Source organism: Sorghum bicolor, chromosome 3, assembly GCF_000003195.3.
Source record: "Sorghum bicolor cultivar BTx623 chromosome 3, Sorghum_bicolor_NCBIv3, whole genome shotgun sequence".
Lineage (NCBI taxonomy): Eukaryota > Viridiplantae > Streptophyta > Magnoliopsida > Poales > Poaceae > Sorghum > Sorghum bicolor.
Genome location: NC_012872.2, coordinates 1,806,572 through 1,830,477, shown reverse-complemented (window position 1 = coordinate 1,830,477; position 23,906 = coordinate 1,806,572). Strand labels below are relative to the sequence as shown.

The window sequence follows — 23,906 nt, the reverse complement described above, 5'->3', positions numbered from 1 at the left end:
ATGGCCATATCCTTGCCCTAATAAAGTAAAAATTCATCGGATTTCGGGTACCCGTTGCCATCTTGACTGGCGTCCGAGTCGTCCACGAGCAGCGGGCCGACGGGGACGATCTCCTTGCCGCCCAGGAGCTCGGAGAGATAGCCCATGTAGGGTTGCTCGATGTCGGTTCACATCTTGATGGCTACGAAGCCCGAGGAGCGCGCGAGGATGAGCAGCAGGCGGTCGTGCTCGGGGACCAGGGCGTCGGGGTGCTCCCAGACGGCAAACAGGGACGTGTACTTGGCCTCCTCCCCAGCGCTGCCAAGCCCGACACCCTAGAACAGAAACGCGCGGCCGGCGCGGGCGCTGTCGAGGCAGTGGACGAAGAAGGAGGTAGCGGTGGTGCTGCAGGTGCTGAAGTGCACCGTTGGCACTCCGTGGGCTGCAGCCTCGAGCGGCGCCCACGGGTAGAGGAAGTCGAAGAGGAGGAGGTCCGGGCGGAGCTCATCGAGCAACGCGCCAATGCGCGGTGCAGCGAGGTCGCATGCGCGCTTGAGCGTCGACACGAGCCGGGATGGGAGGTGCTTGGTGGTGTGTAGCTCGGGCGGCAGGTTCGGTGGCATCGGCGAATGTCTCCCGTGAATGAATGGATAAGAATAAGGAGGCATGGCAAAGAAAAAATTTTAGTTAGATTGAAATTCTGCTCAGGGCATATTTGAGGGTGTGCATCGTTTGAGAATGGCAAACATGTGAATCCTATTTGTGGGATGACAAAATTATGAAGCTCGATTTTCATAATGGCATAATGCATAATGCCATTTTCTCGCTTCCTGTGGCCAACTTCATGTGCGTGGGTACAGCACACGCCAGTGGCGTGCCGTCACATTGGCGAAATAGAACAGAGAGAGAAAAGATAGAAGAGGGAAAAGATACAATTTAGATTAAAAATTATGAATTTTTGGAGATGTGTAAAATTATATTAGTATGTTTTTAATATATCCTGAATAGTAATGATATATCTTTTCAAACCGTGATATTTTGAATGATATGTATCTAATTATAATCCTAAAAAATGCTATACGGTATCCATAGGTGATCTGCCTAGACATTCTCCAATGTCTTATACATCAAATATATTATTATCTTATTGAATAAATAAAAACAAAAAAGTATAGACTCAAAGTTATATAGAAATAGAAATGTTAGACCTAGTCCACCTTACATATTGCACCTTATCCTCCCTGACATAAGTCAACACTTCATCTAACCTTATCCATCCACCCCTACAATGTCTCCTCTCGTCCACGCTTCTCACATGTCGGTGCTGCCTCTTTCTCCTTCAGGCTACGATTGTTGCCTATGCAACTTCGTGCCCATCATCTCTGCCCATCCTCCTGCCACCATCCGTCGGATGCCCCCAGTTGCACCCATAGCGCGCCTTCCTTCTAGCCGAGCTTACCGCTAGCCTCCTCCAGGCGCGCTTATCACCTCTACCGCTACTTGTCGTCCCTTCCTCAAACAACACAACCTTGGATCTAGGGCACCCCGCTTATTCTCCGTCTACACCCTTAGGCAAGATAGTGCCCCTCCGACTAGCGCATAAGCGTGCCTTGACGAGCACCCTGTGAAACATTAGGGCGAGCTCGGCCGCGAGGGGAGAAGAGGCAGTCACCACCCTATGCGGATACATTGAGAGTAGTAAGAATTGATTGAGGAGAAAGAAAAAAGAAAGTATAAAGACTATAGGCCGATAGATGGATCCACATATCAAATGTGTCTATCTCATATTTTTGTTAACAAATTTCAGGAGCATCATGTGTATCCAAAGGAGTGATGTTGATATAAAAAATATAGGAGATGAAGGAACTGCAAAACTTCTCACTAGGGTAGGAGGCCAAGATGGTAAAACATATAAGTTAAATGTTAGTGCAAAAGATATCGATGTATATTTTTGGAACTTTCTAGATAAATATTGAGTATACATGAGACATGTTTGTCATATTTCATAGCAAAAACTAGGATACTTTAGGTCTAGATATTCTTGTATGATAAAAATATCGAAGAAATATATAAATATTACAATATATATATATATATATATATATATATATATATATATATATATATATATATATATATATATATATATATATAAGGCGTATGATAGTAGCTGTGAAAGTATAAGGTTGATATATAGCAGTAATCAATTAGTGCCATGCATGCAGCACGTCCGACCTCTATATAGTGTTCTCCTGGTCGCTCAAGTCTGTATATGTATCAACAAGAGTTGACCGTGATGAGGCGGAACAACAGCCTGATGACGATCATGTTCTTGGGCGCTATTTTTTTCGGATCCCTAGCAATGCAAGCACAATGTAAGTATTCGTTCCTATATATGTACATATATTCTATATATTGATGAAATGATGAGCATGGAAATATAATCAATTCTGCAGGTCGTCGTCCCCATGAGCTATTAGATGCCAGAGGAGGGTCAGTTGATACCACCATTGCCAATAACTCTACGTCGCCATTAGAAGTTAAGAGAAATAGCGATGAGCTTTTGATTTTTTTTTTAAAAGAACCGGCTGGCCGGCCTTGGATTAATAAGATAGAAGGAGTTTACAACCTAGCGCACGGGTGGTGCGGCCCCACTGTGGCAGACCGCCGCAGGAGGTTTAGAGAGCTAAACTAATTACTCATAGTGTTGTTTTCGACAAAGAGAGTTCCGAGGACCTTCCCACCAGCCAATTTCCAAGAGAGGGCTTCCTCTTTGATACGTGAGCAAACCTGCGCCGGCGTGCTGATCTTGTTTCTGAAGATGGCGCCGTTTCGCTGATTCCAGATGCACCACGCCGTGAGGATCGCCAGGGTGTGGGCTGTTTTGTTCCCTTGCTCGATCATCTTCAGGAACCATTCCTCGACATCCGCCGTTGTGCCCCATTGCACCGGCTGCAGGTTCCCACAGTTGCTCCAGTCGGCTACCTGCTCCCAGACACAGCAAGAGAAGGGACACTCGACAAACAGATGCATAGCAGTTTCCAGATTCCGGATGCAAAGGCCACATAAATAGTTGTTTTCCCAACCACGCACTTGCAGTCTCGCTGCTGTCCATAGCCGGTCCTGGAGTAGCAACCATAGGAAGAATTTACATTTCGGTGGTGCCCACGCCTTCCATACTAGCTTTGGGTAGTTGGAGAGTATACTGCCACTGAACTGAATGTTATAAGCAGACTTGGCGGTGTATTTCCCACTGGACTCCAATTTCCAGTGGATTTGGTCCTCCTCTGTGTTGTTCAAGTTGAGGTGCAAGGATTGCAGTAGATTCCACAACCTAAAAAATTCGGCCAATAGGTCATTGTTCAGGCCATGAGCAATGTCCTTGATCCAGGCACCATTCTGCAGGGCTGCTTTGATGGTTTTGTTCTTTCTTCTGCTATGATTATATAACAGCGGGAACTTGGTTGACAAAGGTTGCTCATACGCCCAATTCGAGTGCCAGAAGAGAGCCTTGCGCCCATTGCGGACAGTCGCTGTTGTAGCAGCTGCAAACAGGGCCGTGTCAGTGTCGTCGATTGGCATTGCCGTCCCCCTCCATGCCCTCTGTGGCTCTGCCCAGGAATACCATAACCAACGGAGACGGAGAGCCCTACTGAATTTTTCGAGGTCTAGGATACCAAGCCCCCCAAATTCAATAGGCCTAGCCGCCAAGGTCCAAGCCACCTTGCATTTGCCACCTGTGACCTCACTGTCCCCTGCCCACAGGAAACGGCGACGCGCTTTGTCGATGTCTTTGAGCAGCTGTTTCGGCACCTTAAGCGCGGACAAGAGGTAGGTTGGGATTGCGCTGAGGACCGAGCGTACCAGTTCGCGGCGCCCAGCTATGTTCAGGAGCCGGCCTTGCCACCCAGCGAGCTTCGTTCTTGCTTTGTCGATGATGTTCTGGACATGAACTAGCTTTAGGCGCCCCAGCGTTAGCGGTAGTCCCAGATACCTGATCGGAAAGGAAACCCTCTGTCCAGAGAATGGTGCTAGGATTTGGTCGAGGTCAAGCCCAAGGCATCTGATAGGTGCAACCAAGCATTTTGACACATTTAACTTGAGGCCGCTGGCATTCCCAAATTGGTCCAGAATATTGAAAAGTGCAGCAACTTCTTCGTTGACTGGGTTGAGGAAGATAACTGCATCGTCAGCATAAAGGGACAGTCTCAGTTTTGCATACCTGCCTCTCAGGGGGCTCAGGATACCATCCTCTGTGGCTATGTCCAAGATCCGCTGTAGAGCATCAATGGCCAGAATGAACAGATATGGAGAGAGTGGATCACCCTGACGGAGTCCCCTTGCATGTTTTATACGTTCCCTTGGGACTCCATTTAAAGCTACTGAGGAGTGTGCACTAGTGAAGATGAGGCTTAACCAATTTCTCCACCTGTAACTAAACCCTCTATGCTCAAGTAGTTCTAGCATATATTCCCATGACACCGTGTCAAAGGCTTTGGAGATGTCCAGCTTAAAAAGAAGAGCCGGTGTCTTTGTTCTGTTATATGCCCGTGCTAGGTTACGGACATACATGAAGTTGTCTTGGATACAGCGACCCTTGATGAATGCGCTCTGTGAGCTTGAGATCAGACGATCAATATGCCTTGACAGACGGATGGCTAATGTTTTGGTGATCAACTTGGCAAAAGAATGGATTAAACTAATTGGTCGGAAATCTCTGGCATGCTCAGGTACTTCGCTCTTCGGGATGAGAGTAATGTAGGCGCCATTAAGATGTTCTATTGGTCCAGCACGCAGGTGGTAGAAACAATCAACAGCTGCCATAAGATCATCCTTAATGACGTGCCAGCAGACTTTGTAAAAGGTTCCAGTGAAGCCGTCTGGCCCTGGGGCCTTGTCACCCGGCATCTCATGGATTGTGTTCCTGATCTCAGTCTCAGAGAATGGCAGATCGAGGCTTGGATCAAGGACACAACTGAGGTCAAGTCGATCCCAGTCTAGTGTGCATGTTCTTTGCGCTGTCCTTCCAAGGATTTGCACAAAGTGTTGGTGCAGGATGCTCTCCTTCGCAGTATGGTTCCAGGAAATGCAGCCACTATCATCCTTAAGATAGGCAATAAGATTCCTACTCCTCCTACCTTTTGCTTTCTGATGAAAAAATCTTGTGCATGCATCACCCTCTTTTATCTGAAGCAGACGGGAACTTTGCCGCCTCCGAGAACGCTCAATAGCGGCCCATCCTAGTACCCTGGCCTTCAGTTCTTTGTGTAGTGCTAGTTCCTGAGTGTTTAGAGCTCTCGATTCCTGAGCCGTATCAAGCCGAAGGATGACCTCATTGGCCAATAGGAGTTGTGTCCGTGCTTCGCTAAAAAGTGTCCTACTCCAGCGACGGAGGGACCGGGCTGTGGTGGAGAGACGGTTGTGGAAGATCATCAGTGGCGAAGTTCCCCTGACAGGACTACTCCAAGCAGCGGCAACGGTGTCCAGGAAGGTCGGCACTTGTGTCCAGAATTGTTCAAATTTGAAACTGAACGCTCTTGGCGCTTGGCGCCCTTTGTTGAGTGCATAAGTAGAGAGGGGAGTGATCTGATAGGGAACTGGATAGTGCTAGCAGACTCACCGCCGGGAAGATGGAGTCCCAATCTTTATTGCAGAAAACTCTGTCGAGGTGAACAGGAGTGGGACATGCCCGGCCGTTACTCCAAGTGTATCGCCTATTTAGCAGTCTTATCTCTATTAGCTCGCTCGCATCCAACGCTCGACGAAAACGGCCCATATTCCTACGGTTGATGTTATCGTTGTTTTTGTCCCTTGCCTCACAGATCAAGTTGAAGTCTCCCAGACACAGCCGCGCAATGCCCGCCATCGGTTGACAGTGAACCAGCTCATTTAGGAATAAACTCTTCAAGCTGTCATCAGTTGGGCCATACACCGAGGTGAGGAGGAAGGATGCATTAGATAGCTTCATAGTCAGTTCTATCGAAATGCTGAACCTCTGCCTATGGGGTGGCCCAGCTTGTATCAGGTTCTGATCCCAAGCCACCAGAATACCGCCACGGGTTGATTCAGCAGCGAAGTATTCAAACCCCATACATGCTGGCCCTAAGAACTCCAATGCCAAGAACCTGTCAATACTGTCTAGTTTAGTCTCCTGAAGGCAAACAATATCAGGTCGGGTTTGCTGAAGCGAGATTTTCACAGCTTCTCTACGTGCAGCGCAATTGAGGCCACGTACATTCCAGCAGATCAATTTGATGTCACCCATATTCAACAGCAATCAAGCAACGGGCCACACACTTGTTACCAACACAAGCAGCAGTGGTCAACCGAGAGAGAGGCAAGGCAGCAGTTGGCACCACAGAAGATAAACAGAGCAAGTTGAACAACAAGACACATCTGGCCAGCAACCGTGGAACTACATTGGAGGAAAAAACAGTACACAAACCATCCAGCCCAGTACACAAACCATCCAGCCAATTCGCACTGCAACCCAGCACCTCAGAGAACCAGAAACTAACCACCCAGACACTGACCTCCAGCCCAAGGAACAAACGGCAAAGCACACAGGACCTAACTGAAACCGGTTGAAGACCGGCCGACGCTGACACTATCCTAAGATACATGAGTCGGTGAAGCACGACTGATCTCCATCGATGGCAAACTAAACAGCCTCCATCAGCGACACACCAGAATCAGCTGCAATGGCCGCCAACGCCTGAGTCAGCTCCTTGTTCCCCAGCCTTGTCGCCGCCCTGATGGCCTACACAGCGTCATCTGGAAGGTCCTCCCCGTACATGTCGATGTAGGCCGTGACTGCCGCATCTGGTGCCACAGACTTACCACTGACGAAGCTGAGCTCTCTCATGAGCTTCTGTTGGGCGCGCTCAGCCACCGGGAAAGGCGAAGGGCGGGCTGCCAAGCGCGTGCTTGAGCGGCTTGGTGCCGCAGTCCGCCACTTGCTACGACTGTTGGACGGGGCCGGCGGGTCTAGCTTCTGCAGGATCGGGGGTGGCACTGCCTTGAACAAACCAGAGGAGAAGGCAGCATACTCATCTTCAGGTTCCTCTTGTGTCTTCCTCAAGGCTGCAGACACCGCCTCTGTCTCATAGTCAGCCGCAGCATTGAGGTTCTGCCCGCGCTTAGCGGCTGAATCGTCAACATCAGATGCGTCGCCTGAACTGGGGGCAGGATCACTGGCCTAGGCCGCCTCGTCGATCTCCATACGGGTGACCAGATCAGAGATCTCCAACATCAAGTGCTCAGGCTTCTTGGTGGGCGCTTCGAGCTGTATTCCTAGGCCGAAGGCAATCTCCTTGCCCACCTGTTGGGCCGAGGTAGTGGTAGCCCACGACCCACTGACCGGTCGGTACTCCGGTGAGCTCTGCCTTCCGCTGCTGTAGTTGCCGTCGTTGTTGGGCGAGTAGCTCAGCAGCTTGTTGGACCGGCTGCCACTGCAGTCGTCCATGCGGAGCATGCTGAAGCCATACTCATGCAGCATAGGATCGTCCTCCGGGGAGAGAGTGGCTGCCTGGGCAGCCCGGTCGAAGTCGGGCCTGTTGTGGAAATCAAGCAGAGGATCCAGGCATGCCAGCCGGGACCTGGCGATCGGGGAGCGTGATCGTCGGCGTTCCCACTCCTCCAAGGCATGCTGGAGGGCGTCCCTCCCATGAACGGACCTCCTCGGCGACCGGCTGCTTGGGCGCCCCCGATCGAGCATGGCATGGTCTTGATCACCGTTCCAGGCACGGTGGTATGTTGGAGGCGACCGGGTGCGGACCCGGACAGAGCGCTCGTTGGTGCAGGAGGGGAAGAGCTGTCGAACTCTGGTGCTTTTCGGCACATCTCCTCGGCGCGGCGGCTCGCGGAAGTCATCACCATCGTCATCGTCCTCCCTTGGTGCCCAGCGCATTGTCGGCGCACGGCAGCCATCCGGCCGGACACGCCGAGTTGGCACAGGGCGACCATCAAGGACACCCGGGGTCCAGGCGAATGGCACCACCGTGGGAGCAGAGCTACCGTGCTCCGAGGACGTCCTGGACCCAGCAGCAGTCGGGGACCTTGGCGTCCAGTCCTCGTAGCCCGCCATGTGGATGATGATGGCATCCTCCCCGACCATACCGATCGGGGGAGAGGCAGGGAGGCGCGTCGTCATGGGGAGGCCGGCGATGTCCATGGCTTGCCCAGCTCTTGCAGCGAAGTAGGTGTACTCCAGGGACCTCGGGAGCTCGTCGGGGTCTGTCATCCAGACCCAACAGCCCAGGAACTGCAGCGTGTCCTTGGCTGAAGTGCGCCTGTCGAAGCGGTCGAAGACGCAGGAGTCGCCGAGGATGAGCTTGACCCCCTCCTCGTTCCATGCCTCCAGCGGGACGTGCTCCATGACCACCTTCACATGGTACCACCATGTGCACTCCTCACCCCCCAGCCGAGATCCATGGCCGGATGGGGAAGGTGGAGCCGCCGAGCTCGATGCTTCCCTTGCAGAGAGCTCTGTCCCTGTCGGGCGGGGACTCGAACTCAGCCACGAACTCAGAGACACTGTACTTGGAGACGCGGATGGCGTGGCGTGGCAGGTGCAGCTGGTCGGAGAGTGCGAGGGCGACCTCCGGTGCGTTGGCACGACAGCCGCCATGAGGCGCCGAGATGACAGCAGCATGAGCCCGGAGCCTGTTCGCCTCGCGGTGCATGGAATCCGTGGCCATCACATTGATGCAGCGGCGTGTAGGGCGCTGGTGAGCGAGGCCAGGAATGGGTGCCATGGGTGGCTTGGTGGCGGCAGGGAGTGGGGGGAAGATGAGGCGGCTGTGGATGCTTTCAGGGGGGAAGACGAGGTGGGCGCGGAGCTGCTCGGAGATGGTGCGGGGGCGGCGAGATGGGCAAGATCGAGAGAGGTGTCCCACCCTCCGGCAGGAGATGCAGCGAATCGGGTCTCTGCAGTTGGCTACTTGGTGATCTGAAGCAAGACACCGGAAGCATCGGCCGGCGAAGCGCCTTTTAAAGGCGGTCTGGGCCGAGGGCAGCGCTGTTCTTGGCGACGGCTTGGGTGCGACGGTGTCCGGAAGAGGAGCAACGGGGGCACGCCTCCGGCGTCCAGATTTCGCCAGTTCCCACTTCGGTGAAAGTGGATCCGCCTGCTCCGCATTAACGTCGGGGAGCTCTGCCTCTTTCGCTCTCTGCTCCAAATTAACGCCGGAGGCCATCCCCTCAGCTGAAGCGTCGCCAGAGCAGAGGGACGGCTTGTTGTAGGGAGTCTTGGCCATGCGAGTGGTAGCGCCGTTGAGGTCCAAACGCTGCCAGACGGTCTTTCGCGGCAACCGCGCCTTGTCAGCTGGAGTTGCAGGCACGCGAGGAGGCTGAACCAGCACCGATTTGAGCTTGGCCGGCACAGTCCCCCCAGCACGCGCTCGCACAGGGGTCTTCAAGGGATCCAATGTCTTCAAGGCTGGAGATCCAGTGGCTGCGGATCCAGATTTGTTCGCCGGACCCGAGGATCTGCCGGTGACAGTAGCGATGACATCAGGGGCCAGCTCTGAGGGGGGAGTGAGGGCCGGGGAGGCAGTCCCCGGACGCTCTGCAATCTTGCTGACTTGAGCTTTGGCCTTGGGAGGTGAGCTGCCATAGATGCTGACCGGGCTCTCATCGCCCCAATCCACGAGCTCCTCGTCGCCTGAGCAGTACAGGTGCTCCAAATCTTCCACGGAGGTAGCACATGGGGTGGTAGGGGGTGGATCCGAGAAAGGATGGGGGGGGCTGGGTCGTGGTGGACGGCGGCGCCTTGGCGGACGCCGGCGGCGGGGTGGCTGGGGGCTCTCGCTCACCTAGGCTCTCCATCGTTGTTGTAGAGGCCAACAATATGATGAGCTTTTGATGGTGTGCTTGGAGTACAAATGCGATAAATTCCAACCTAATGGTACTTGCTTCTGCTGCGAGATCTCCGTGAAACCCAACGATTGCTACTTGACACGTCACGAGTGTGGGGCTAACTGCAAGAGGCCTAATTCTACTTAGTATTATTAGATCTTATATTTAGAATTTTGGTTGCAAACGCGCGCTATGCTATGATCAATTCGGACTCAAATTGAGATGTATCATGCATTTAGCTATAAATAAATATAAATAATTGCCTCACGCGTTTTATGTGTGTTCATGTTATTTGGCTGACAATCTAAATAATTGTTTCACATGTTTTCCACTATGCTAAGTCCAGTGTTTATGACAAAAATAACTGTCATAGATTGAATAGTCACATCATCATAGATGGTTATATGGATGCCAACATGGATAAGGATTTGGATGCTTAGTCCATGTTATTTGACTGAGCTTTAGACCATGTTAAGACCCAATTCATGGGGCTTGTTGACACCTCATTTTATTCCTACAACCATTTGGTAGCTCATATGGTGAGCAAACCCATCTGAGGCTTTGTTTAGAGCGCATGTATTTATCTTAATCCACATGTGTTGAAGTGAAAATTCCATTCCAATCCACTTCAACACATGTGGATTGAAGTGGATACACATGCATTCAAACAAGTCTTAAATATTTGCGAATAGTCTTAAATATTATTGCGCAATAGCCACACATCATCACTAGCCAAAGACCATTTAAACAACTACTCCCTCCGTTCCTATTTAATTGTCATCGTTGTTGTGTGTGCCACAAGTTTGACTCGATTTATAGAAAATACGTGCAATAATTATATTTTTAAATAAATTTATTAAAAAACTATATTCAAAGATCTTTCTAATGATAAACTATGTACTATAAATATTAATATTTTTTAATATATATAGGGACAGAGAGAGTATATTACAACTGAAGCATGGCATTGCCACGAACGATGGTTATACTATCTATATAGCAGGGTACAACCGTCCAGGTCATAAAAAATAACAATATACTTTTGGAAAGAATAAAGTCTATTATCGGTCTCTAAAATTGTTCGGTATGTCATTCCAAATAACAATATATTTTTGGAAAGAGTAAAGTCTATTACCGGTCTCTAAAATTGTTCGGGTATGTCATCCCAGTCCCTAAATTCACAAAACGACCGCTTAGGTACCTAAACTTGTTTTGTTGTGTCATCCTAGTCCCTAAACTTGGAAATCTCTCGTTTAGGTCTTCAAACTTGTTCAACGTGTCATCCCAGTTTCTAAACTTGTTTTTAAGTCTAGTCTGGATCAAAACATGGTGAATCCAAAAACTATATCGAAAAATAACTCATAACTTTTTTATATGAACTCAAATGAAAATAAATTTTATATCAAAATGTAGTCAGCAATGCGATCTACAACTTTATAGTTGAATTTTTTTTATTTGAAGTTATTTAGTATCATACCAAAAGATATATAATTTGAAATGCAGGGAGTATATAATTAGCTAACAATTCAAAGTTAAATATTTGCTGGTGCGCTATATTGATAATCACCTCCTTTTTCAGAAAATAATTAACCAACCATGCAATATAATTCTCCAATGATGATATTGTTTTGTGCATCATTAGTCAAAAACATATACACGAATTGCCTGCAGGTTATTATTTTTGAATTACTACTTCAGGTTTGTTAGGGCACTCACAATGCAAGACTCTATCTCAGAGTCCAAGACAATTAATTACGTATTATTTATGGTATTTTGCTGATGTGGCAGCATATTTATTGAAGAAAGAGGTAGAAAAAATAAGACTCCAAGTCTTATTTAGACTCCAAGTCCACATTGTTCGAGATAATAAATAACTTTACTCTATGATAGAGTCTGCATTGTGAGTGCCCTTACGTTACTTGTTGGTTCCTCCCGTAGAAATTATTTACTGCAGCTATTAATTAAGGAAATTAATTGATTAATTGTGGTTAAGAGCAGTTTATGACATTTTCTCTCCTGTACACAAACTCCCTGCCTCATGCTCATGCGTCGCGGCGACGGCTCGCTGCTTCGCCGTCCAGCGGCTTGCCGCCTCGCGCGAGCAGCTGCTGCGACGCGTCGGGCGGTGGCGGCACGCATACTGAGGCCTTGTTTAGTTAAAAAAAATTGTAAAATTTTTCAGATTTCTGTTATATTAAATCTTTAAATATATACATGGAGTATTAAATATAGACAAAAATAGAACTAATTGCACAGTTTGGTCGTAATTGACGAGACGAATCTTTTGAGCCTAGTTAGTCCATGATTGGACAATATTTATCAAGTACAAACGAAAGTGCTACGGTGTCGATTTTTCAAAAAATTTTGGAACTAAACAAGGCCTTAGTACCGAAAATAAAAAATTTCGGCAACTGTAGCAGTTTCATTTGTTTGTGGTAAATATTGTTCAAATATAAACTAACTAGACTCAAATTAATTTTGCGATTTATAGATAAACTGTATAATTAGTTTTTATTTATGACTATATTTAATACTCTATGCATGTGTTGTAAGATTTGATGTGACGGGAAATCTTGAAAAGTTTTTGGTTTTTGGGTGAACTAAATAAGCCTTGAGCCGATGCGGTGGGTGAGGTGGGCCTGTTCGTTGGTCTAAAAAGTTAAAACTATTAGCTAATTTATTATAAGAGAAAAATACTGTTGGCTGACAGAAAAAATACGACTGAAAAAAAACGAATAACATTTTTTATTTGTATAATAAATATTATCTAATTATGAACTAAATAGATCTAAAAAATTACAGTTAACTTATATAATTAATTTTTTTAATATTTAATATTTTATATATATATATATACCTTAAGATTTAATGTATCTGAAACTCTTTAGAAAAATTTGCACGAGATCAGGAGCGGCCGAACAACCTAGCATGGCAGCCGCATCGTGGTGGCAGACAGGCTTCTTGCTGACACGGCTAGAGATGTCGACGGGGAAATTCTCCGTCACAGAGTGCTTCCCCATCTTCGTCTCTGTTGGGAAGTAATTTTCTCTATTTCGGTCCCCGCGAAATGCGAAATGTCACGGTAGAGATTTTCTCTCCATCTCCATCCCTGTGCGGGAAATAATCTCCGTAAGGTTTTGTTTGAATGTAGTCGGATTCGTATCAATCCACATATGTTGGGGTGAGTTGGAGTGGAACTTAAACTAAATTCCACCCTAATATACTCGAATACATATGGATTGAGTTGAATACGACAACATCCAAACAAACCCTAAGATTTTTTGTATCCGCGTTAGTTCGTATTAGTTTATGTGATGTCAACTATTCACATATTTACGAATTCATATTAATGGTATATAAACAAATCTCTTCTATAAAGATTCACATTTGAGACTAAGAAAATGAAATATTAGAGTTTTAACTTTGCTTATATATCACAATTATTAGACCTTGCAAGTATATAGGTCTTTAGAGTCGGGTCCCCGAGGGGAGCGGAGATAGGAGCATGCATACCATTCCCGTCCCCATGAACCTCGATAGAGACAACTTTCGTCCCGTTTAATTTCACGTGGAAGCAAAATCTATATCATTCCCATCCTCTAATATGTAAATTCTCCGCAGAGAATCGGAGAATAGGCCTGTTGACATCTCTAGACACGGCGTGCATCCAGGCTACGTCGACCTTCGCCCGCTAGCCATAGCATGGTCGTCGTAGGCTACGTCCTTGCCCTGCTCGTCGTGAGATGCCCCCTCGCGCCACCAAGAAAGTACTCTCTCCATACATTTCAAAAATCTTGAAAAGTTAAATTATATTAAATTTACCAAAATTAATAACGAATTATAAATATTTATAATATCAAATAGGTATACTATAAAATATAATTAATAAAAAAAATCTATTGATACATAGATAATATTATAAATATTATTATTTTATTATATAAATTTAGTCAAACTTAAAATAATTTGACTCTTCAAAATTTTTAAAATGTCTTATAATTTAGGATAAAGGAAATAATTAACTTAATCTTTAACTCTGTTACAACATAAAAATTCTTCGTAGATTATATAATCAAAAGTGAGTGTTAGGAAGACTCAAATTGTTCACGAGATATTGAAGTGTCAATACTCTACATTAGTTTTTGTTAGAGCATGAATTTTTTAATGAGTTCATACCAGTTTTTTTATTAATGATAGTAATGTTCCTGGTTCATGGGAACTATTGTTTCATATTTAGCAAACAAAAATATTTAATACTAGGTGAATTCCCCGCGTGTTGCTGCGAGATTTTTTTAAAATAAATCATTATATATATAGCACTACTATACGATATTCAGTCTATTATGTACGTATACATATGAATTTGACTTGCATGTATTTTATTGTATTAGATCTAGTAAAAAATTGCTAAGCTAATAGAACAAAAACTAATATTTGGTTATATTATAGAGGAATTAATTGATGATGAAACAAATAGTGTATGTACATGACTTGTATGTTAATAGATTAAAGATTTAAAGTATTTCACATGATATAGATGACATGGTCATTTTTTGTAATTAATATAGGATGACATGGACTTAGTGGAGAATGACGTGGACACCTTGCATGAAGAGATAGGATATTTAGTGGGTCATTTAGTGGGGAATGATGTGGACACCTTGCATGAAGAAAAAATTCATCTAGTGAAGTTTAGCTTTATAAGAGCTATAGATTCACTTGGGAATTGTCACAAAGATAAAATTGTTTTTATTTTAGGAAAATATTGTTATCTCTTGCTGGTTCGTGAAATTGATATATGTTCTTGTAAAAACGGCTTTGAACTTTAATAGAAAAATATTTAACCTTAATAAAATATAAAAAATTTTATTTACTTATTTACAATGTATATACTTACTAGCCTTGTTGATGGTGTCCAGTGAAGAGAATAGATATGAAATTTCTGTTATGTTATTTAAAACAAATGTTTTACTAGCCAATAGTATCCAATGAAGAGAATAGACATGAAATCAACAAGAATAAAAAATTAAAAGGGAGAGAAAGAAAATAAAAAAAAACACAAAGGCCTTATTCAGTTGGAAAAAAGGTACTATAACACTTTCGTTTGTATTTAGTTTATTGTTCAAATATGGACTAACTAAGCTTAAAATATTTATCTCGCAAATTATATGTAAACGGCCAAAATTTCAAAGAAACTGAAAAACGCCCCACATGCCCGTGCGTATTTTTGAGGCTTTTACATATATGTCATTATAAAAATTGATAATTATCTATAAGCTATTAAAAAAGTTAAGCTTTCACAGGTGTCATTGCTCTGAACTCTTTTACCCTATACGCCACTTCCGTTAGATTAAACTGCAGGTATGAAAAGTAAAAAATACCCTATATCTAAATATCCAATTAAATTTTTTGAGATCTTAACGATCTCAAATAAAAAAACTCAAAACTGACAGTCGTAGATCTCGTCAAGATATACAATATTTATGTAAAAAATATTTTTATTTAATTTATACAAAATATCACTTCATATACTTTTTGTATGGAATTCAATGAAAATATTTTTTATACCAAACTTATAGATATTATCAGGATCTACAACTTTGCGGTTGTGAGTTTTTTCATTTGAGGTTATTAAAATGCTCAAAAAAATTAATTACATATTTAGTCTTGAGAATATTTTTGACTTTTCACACTCGTGGTTTGACACCGTTAGAGTTAAATCTAACAGAAATGGTATGAAGGGCAAAGAATTTAGAGCAGGCACTTGTGATGTGAGAGCTTAACTTGTTTTAATAGCTTATAGGTAATTACTAACTTTTATAATGACATACATTTTTTTTTTCTCGCTGTCTGCTTCCCCTTCCGTCCGCTGTCCTCCTCCTTCTTCCCCCTTCTGCCTCTCTCGCTCGGCGCTCGCTCCCCTCTCGCTCCCAGACGACTGTTGGGCCGCCGCCGCCGCCTAGGCCAGGTGCTGAGGCTTTCTTGGTCTCTTCGCCGGCGACGAGCACCTACCAGGTACTCCCGTCCCCTTCTCTTCCCTTCCCTTATGCTGTGCGAAGCTGAGCACCGAAACCCTAACCTAAAGCTATTTAGCTATTTGACAATCCTCCTAACTTCGAAGTTTTTGCAAGAATTATTGGGTGTACATGTGTACACCCATGTCCCTTTACTGGATCCGCCCCTGGTTGGCAATAGATGCAAATATTTGATTTGTTCTCAAAACCAAGTCGCCATGTGTTGAATGCTTGTATTGATTCGTGCTGGATGTTTCTGAAAAAACAAGTTTGCTTTTGCTGCCTTAGATCCATAAAAAGGATAATAGAACTAAACAATCCAGCCTTCTATGGTAGCATAGCATCTCTCTCATCATTCAATTTAATAAGTTTGTGGTTGAGTTCGTGCGTTATTTTCGTGAGATCAGTATTCAGTAACGCCACTATCTGCATTTTTTTTTTGCTTCAATCTCTCTCCTGAGGGTACCCTTGTGTCAGCTGCTTAAGTTTCGTTCAGCTCTTTTTGGTCTATTTCAGGGCTTAATTATGAATATACGTGGTTTTGAGAGGGTTCGAAAATTTCAAAAAAGTGGAAAAGTTTATCAAAAAAAAAAGAAGTGGAAAAGACATTATCATACCAGATGTATTGCGTTTTATGTGTATATGCTGGACTATGTCTTCTCATTTGTCTTCAAAAAATAATTCCCAACTCACCATTCATGCTTCTGCAGCTCTTCCTCTCAGGATGCCCCCTGTGTTGGTTGTTGAAGTTTGTTTAAGCTCTTTTTGGTCTATTTCGGATTTTTTAATATGAATACAAGTGGTTTTGAGGGGGCTGCAATCTAAAAAGTTAAAACGATGTTATTGTACCAAATGTTTTGCTGCGTTTTATGCACATATGCTGGACTGTGTTTTCCTACTTTTCTTCCAAAAATAAGTTCCCATCACTATTCACGCACTTTTCTAACATAGTGGATTGGTGTTATTTTTCTGATGCTGCAATATACACCATTGCCAGTATTCTGTGCTTCTTAAGCTAATTTAGATGAAATGTATTGTTCAGTGGTTTGTCCTCATCATCCTGTGTTTTAGTATGCAATCTGGCAAATGATGAATTTGCCCCAATTGTGAAAAACACACACGCACACGCGCACACACATGCATACACACACATGGCATTGTGTAGACCATCAGTGTTCTGCATTGATGTTGTGGTTGCAATATGGCATATCATCAACTCCATGTGAATATATGATGTTTAACCTGGTCTCATTTTTTGGCTAGTTAGTGTGCATACCTTATGTACTTATGTTATTCTTTGATTTATCATTTATCTAATATCCTCGGCTCCTCGCTTGATCGTATAGGACACTGAAGTGGTGAACACAGAAGGTTGTCATATTTGTTAAGTTAAAGTTAGATCGGTGGAACAATGCCACCCCATAAGATTGAAACTGGGCATCAAGATGTGGTGCATGATATCGCCATGGATTACTATGGGAAGCGCCTAGCTACAGCCTCCTCTGATAACACAATAAAGATCATTGGCGTAAGTGGAAACTCACACCAGCAGCTTGCAACTTTGAGTGGACACCAGGGCCCAGTATGGCAAGTCGCATGGGCTCATCCCAAGTTTGGTTCCATGCTCGCATCCTGCAGCTACGACGGCCGGGTGATCATCTGGAAGGAAGGAAGCAAGCCTGATGAATGGGCACTGGTACACACCTTTGCTGAGCACAAGTCCTCCGTGAATTCCATCGCATGGGCGCCTCATGAGCTGGGTCTATGCTTGGCTTGTGGTTCATCAGATGGGAACATTTCAGTCTTCACTGCTCGTTCTGATGGAGGCTGGGACACCACACGTATTGATCAGGCGCATCCAGTCGGTGTGACCTCAGTTTCTTGGGCCCCAGCAATGGCACCGGGAGCTCTAATCAGTGCAGGATCTTCTGGTCAGTTTGAGTATGTTCAGAAACTCGCTTCTGGTGGCTGCGACAACACGGTGAAGGTGTGGAAGCTCAACAATGGGAGTTGGCGGATGGACTGTTTCCCTGCCTTACAGATGCACAAGGACTGGGTGAGAGATGTTGCGTGGGCGCCAAACCTGGGCCTTCCAAAGTCCACCATTGCCAGCGCCTCTCAGGATGGAACAGTTGTTATCTGGACAGCAGCAAAAGAAGGCGAGCAGTGGGAAGGCCAGGTGCTGTATGATTTCAGGACCCCTGTGTGGAGGCTGTCATGGTCACTGACTGGGAACATATTGGCGGTGTCTGATGGCAACAACAATGTGACCCTGTGGAAGGAAGCTGTCGATGGCGAATGGCAGCAAGTGACGACTGTTGAGCCATAATAGGTCCATAGAGGTCTCTAGAGTTGTTCCTCACCAATATTCCCTAAATAATTATATTTTTCGTGTAAGGTAAAGCTATGTCCCTCCCTGTGGAGCTGTTTGTGGTTCATACCTGTTGGGAAGGCATGACTGCGTTAGACATGGTTTCAGGCTCTGGCCGAAGTGAAAAATTGACTATGTGGATCATTCTGTTTCTCGATTCAGTGCCTTTTCTTTCCCATGTTTAATTCGTTAATTCACTCAGGTTGTTCATATATCACCTTCTGGATAACGGTTAATTGGATATACTTGATGCTTTCTGCATTGCTGATGTAAGCTTTGCACTTGTACGTGTACCCCAAGTTGAAACTGTGGCCAGACAGAAGATGAAGCCAGACATAATTTGGTCCACTGGTATCAACGAGGGGCTAAGGCCAAAGAAAGCCTCCTGCCGAGGCGTCTCTGTGCAGCCCAAAATCACTCGCTTTTCCTTCTATATCCTGTTGAAGTACTCGTCGTTTTCGTCACCCTTCTCTTTCAGAAAAAGCATAGCTTGTGTGGCCACCTAGTAGTCACAAAGTTCTGTTAATACTCCTACAGTGTTTTATTTGGTCCATCCAACATCGAGGGTTGATACATCTAGAACTAGAATCAGGCACCCAGAAACTTTTTCTTAAAATCGAATTGTTTCTACCACAAAAAGGAAAATATGTTCATGTTTTAGGACTGTATATGTTACAATCAACAGGGAGTCCTTTTCCTGCTCGTAGAAAGGGAGAAAAACAGAGTTTGTGTCCCTCTCAACGGGGATTCCAAGTTCTAGTACGACGGGTCCTAATTCAACGGCGCAGATCGGCCTCAAGATCACTGGATTAATCATAGCCCTACAAAATAACCGATCGCATTAATTATTTTGGCAAGATTTCAGGAGTGCGTTCTGTTCGTTCGCCTCTGAAACTACACCAACTGCGGCCGCACAAACGTCAGGCCTGGGAGAGGAGTTCGTGCTCCAAAAGATTCGCGCTTGGCCACTTTTTTGTACTCCACATCCACTCAGCTCCCTAGCGACCCCCCGCTTCGTGTGTTGTTTTCTTCTTCTTTTTCTCCCCGAAAAGGCTAGACGGCGGCTTCGAGAGCTCACTCGTCGCCGGCGGCCGGCGACGGAAGGTGCGGGTTTCAGTTCTATCTTTTTCTACCCCTACCTCTTCTGTTCCATAAGCGAGCGCTTTTGGTGCTCGTTGGATTGGTTATTCTTCGTCGCTGCGATTCTTGATTCTGGCGTTGGTTTAATCCGACGGCGCGACTAGGTTCATCTCTTCTTGGTTTCCACCAAGTTCGGCTCCTTTTAGTTTTAGGGCAGTATGATGCTCTTTTACTGGGGTTCTGTAAGGACTAAGCTTTGGTTTGATTATTCGTTTGGTTGGGTGCTTGGATGCTAGTAGTTCACTACTTATTTTTGGGGTCGATTGGAGAGGGGATCAGATAAGCTTTGCTCGTTTAAGAAATCTGACTGAGGTTTCACTAACGGTTCGATGACAAAAATCAACCCTTTTGTTCTGCTCAGTCTTAGTCTCATCAAGCTTTGTTTGAGCAGAACTGGCCACTGTAGGTTGTGTTAATGACAGGTACAACACTTTGCTAAGTTCACTAGGGATTAGAGTACAATTCGTCTGAAGGTTCGGACACCAGTGTCATGCTAATTTGGAAATTCTATCCTGCAAACATGACTTGACATGGAAGAACGGCATGCCTTTAGAAACAGGACGTAAATTGCCTAGTGTTATTGCAAACACATTGTATCGTTCTGACCAGGAATCCTGTTAACTGATTGGAGTTATATAGGATCAGATTATGTATAATAAACTAGCATTTCCCACTCAATGCCAGTGAATAGTTTAATGCAAAACAAGTACATCTACTGTTCCTGAGCCTGTCTGAATCAGATATGTGGATTGCTATCAAGCTTATTCCTAGAACCTGGTAGGAATTTATACTTGCTACAATTAGAACCACATGTTATACTCTAATAATGTTTGTTGGTACTTAATGCTGAATTTTCAGTGTGCTCTGAAACAGGATTTTTCCACCATTTTATTGACAAAGAAAGAAAAAAAGAAGGCTAATGGCGAGAAGCATTGATTCAGATTATATTGACTTCTCACATATGGGTGGATTTGACATGGGCATCGATTTTAACGGATTTGAGGAAAATGTGAAAAAGTTCATGGAGGTAGTAGTAGTTCCTTCTCATGACTTTGATGTTTAACATGTTTTTTTCGGTTTACACATATTTGGATATTCGAACGCAACATAAGATGTTCTTGATATGCTTTGTTACTAACTTTCCCCATTTATGGACAGCTCCCGATCAAGTATCTTGATTCGGCTCATGATAAGGCTGTCGAATTCATTGAAGATGTTCATGCAATATTTTATGGTCCCTTTACTGATCATGAGGTGCCAAATAACGATCAATCCAATTGCTATGTTATCACTGAATCTTCGCCAACATCAATTGAAAAGGAGCTAGTTGGACCAAACATTGAACCCTCAACTCCTGCATCCTTCATTACCATGGAGAACAGTTCTACTGGCTGTGATACTGATCAAACCGAATCATTTTCAACAAAAAGTACAGGTTTATCCTTGATGAATCATGTGTACCCAGAAAATAATTCATCTGAAGGAGCTCATATCGAATCAAATGATCAGTGTATTTTGCCTGAGAACATCTCAACAACTAGAATATATGGTACTAGTTTTTCTAATATACACTTTATTTCTCCTCATCTGCATCTTCTTGCCTAACTAATTATTGTTCTGTACTGTTTTCCCTCTTTGTTTCCCTTTCAGACAGCTCTGAGGAAGTCATTTTATGGAATCCAGTGACTTCTGTAAAACCACAGCGATCACATGGTTCGTGTCATCATGAGATCCTTGCAAACTTTTAATATCGACAATACTGTGTTTTTAAAACAGATTTGTAAAATCACACTTGATTCCATAGCCATATGCCCAGACCATTGGCTTATTCCGTCCATTATCGCCTTCCATCAATATTTTGATCTGTCTTTATATTTGTTTTAATTTTAATGAAAATTTTGTAATTGACCTGACAGAACTTACCACCATACCTCAAGATGATCATGCACTTCATGCTTTGGAAACAGAAGAGACAGAGCAAGTTGGATTCAACTGTTGTGGACATTCAGGCAAATACCTTGTAACCTCATTTTATCCTTATATCTATAAGATGGCAAAGGCACATCATTATTTTTTTTCAAGTTACTTACCGTGCCTTCATACCCTGGCAGATTCTTCTGTTTGTAGTGGAGTAATACCAGTAGAAAATTCTTGTGCAAATTATGAAGAGCAAATGGTATTACACAGTACAAACGACCCTGTTGGAGTAACAGTGCATGGTTTGCATCTTGTCACCTTTTAACTGTGACTGATAGTTCTGTTACCTCTCCCCTTGTATTTAGAATAAATTCAATGCAACGTAAATATTCTCAATCATATACCCTTGTATTAAATTGGCATGACAGCAATTTGTCCTACTTGGTGAAAAGTAATTAGATGTGGTACACAAACTGGTATGCTTTAGCGAACCACATGATGGCCCTCCTTGTTATAAAGGCTCATTTTTTCCCCACATTTGCAAGTTTTAGAGTTGATAGAAGTGGGTAAAACGTAAGCATACTGACTATTTGATCTTAAAAATCAAAATAATGGCTTAAAAAGTATATACATCTTTGACTGTTCACTTGAGAAAAAAAAATAGCAAGTGCTTTATAAGATATACAACTGGCTTATTTAAACATTTGTCCACTAGTCATAAATACACTAATCTGTTTTACATTTATTTTGATTAAAAAAATGATGTAAGTGTCCCTGCAGCTTCCACTACCATAACCCAAGATGATTATGTACCTCACACATTGCAAACGGAGCAACTTCATAGTATTTGATAATGGAGTTTGCCTGACATAATTGAGCAAAATAGTATAAATAATTTTATATAAGACATAAAACTTCTTCTATACTTAAGTAAAACTAGATGATGGTCTTGGGATACAATTGCTTAGATAGTATAATGAACCATAGGGGTAAATGCTGATATGCTAGGGATTATAGATTGGAATGGCTTAAATTGATTCCTCATGCTTGATTCCCTCCAAAGGGTGCCAACCGTGTGCCCCGATACAGGCCTTCGGTCTAACTGACTAACAAGCTATAGTCTTTCATTTCACATTTGACTTAACATCAAAGCTGTTACAACCGTGTTACTGCTATCAGGGCGTGTGGTTTATTAACAGCAGGACTACACACACTTTCCACCAATAATAGTTTCTTAAATAATGTTGTTCACACTACCCCTTTGGAGGCCTGCCATGTTTCCCTGGCCATTTATGTTAGGAAATACTATGACAGTGACTCCTGCACATAACAGCTTTCACCTTAATCAATTCTGATAATTTAACCATTTATGTTGGGAAATATGACAGTGACTCCTGCACATAACAGTGACCATTTATGTTTCTATTGGATCTTCTGCAGGAACTTGCATTTCACATGACTCGAGCACAAGTGTGTCCAGCTGTGCTGATGATCCAAGTATGTTGACTGATAACATGGTTAATTTTGTGGATGTAGACCTAAGGCATGGTCAGAAGCACATGAAAAATGACAAAATTGAGGTGTACCCAGTCCATCAACGAGAAAACGCATCATTTAAGGTACTGCAGTATTTTGAAATACTCTGGTGCTGTCAGTGTAGTGGAAAATGAATTACGGTGGGGAATTACATCATAATATTGTCCACCTTGCATAAATCTGGCTAGGAAGAGCCCTTCTTTTAGTTTGATGTTACTATTTCTGAAGCTTATTTCATAGATACGCTTGAAAATCTAAGCAAGTAATAATATTGTATTGCTGAACAAATGTCTCTGAAGATATAACCACTACTCGGTCACTGCAGAAAATGTTTTTGAGGAACCTGTCGAGGAAACTCCGGTGGTCAAAGAAGCAGGCAGATACGAATCAGGCCATGACATTTGGATCACAGGACGCAGAAAATCTTGGACGATATCAACTGGTTTCTTCATCGGATGATCTAGAGGATGGTTGGGAGGTCTTGTAAACCGCACATGTTTTGTTTCAGCTCTTATTTACAGACATATGAGATGTCGCATGTGCAGCACATCCATCGGCATAAATGTAAATTCTAGTTGAGGCTATGTGAAGCAGTTTAGATTATCTTTGAGACCTTAAATGCATGTAGACATGAAAATAAGGCATACGTACTATATATATGTAGTCCTCTTCTCACTGGTAGAAGTGGTGGCCAATTTTTTTTCCCCATAATGTGGAAAGCACACAAATTTTGGTAATGTTTACCAATTTGCCATACTGTGTAAAATGCATATAAAACTGAGGCCTTGTTTAGTTCGTGATTTTTTTTTTATTTTGCTACTGTATCACTTTCGTTTTTATTTGACAATTATTGTCTAATCATAGACTAATTATGCTCAAAAGATTCGTCTCGTAAATTACAGGTAAACTGTGCAATTAGTTATCCTTTTTATATATATTTAATGCTCCATGTATTTGCCGCAAGATTTGATGTGACGGAAAATCTTGAAAAATTTTGGGAACTAAACAAGGCCGGAGACTTGTGTCAATGCTGAGTTGCTGACTAATTCACTCATTTTCAATTTTTATTAGAATTTGTCGTACTAATATAG

At 43.8% G+C, this 23,906-nt stretch overlaps 2 protein-coding genes across 5 annotated transcripts; both read left to right on the top strand.

Moving 5' to 3' along the window:
* Window positions 15,650-18,400, top strand: LOC8081406 (protein transport protein SEC13 homolog B). The gene is made up of 2 exons (XM_002454894.2): window positions 15,650-15,852; window positions 17,198-18,400. The coding sequence occupies exon 2, from the start codon at window positions 17,263-17,265 to the stop codon at window positions 18,178-18,180; it is 918 nt and encodes a 305-aa protein (XP_002454939.1). The 5' UTR covers window positions 15,650-15,852; window positions 17,198-17,262; the 3' UTR covers window positions 18,181-18,400.
* Window positions 19,096-23,624, top strand: LOC8079507. 4 transcript variants are annotated; one of them, XM_021455174.1, is made up of 8 exons: window positions 19,096-19,326; window positions 20,236-20,389; window positions 20,521-20,911; window positions 21,013-21,075; window positions 21,279-21,371; window positions 21,474-21,581; window positions 22,816-22,898; window positions 23,141-23,624. In XM_021455174.1, exons 2-8 carry the CDS (start codon window positions 20,282-20,284, stop codon window positions 23,300-23,302), a joined length of 1,008 nt encoding a protein of 335 aa, XP_021310849.1. In that variant the 5' UTR covers window positions 19,096-19,326; window positions 20,236-20,281; the 3' UTR covers window positions 23,303-23,624. The 4 variants fall into 4 exon arrangements, with proteins under 4 accessions (XP_021310849.1, XP_021310848.1, XP_021310850.1 ...); XM_021455173.1 differs by having other exon boundaries at window positions 20,221-20,389; window positions 22,720-22,898; XM_021455172.1 differs by having other exon boundaries at window positions 19,097-19,326; window positions 22,720-22,898.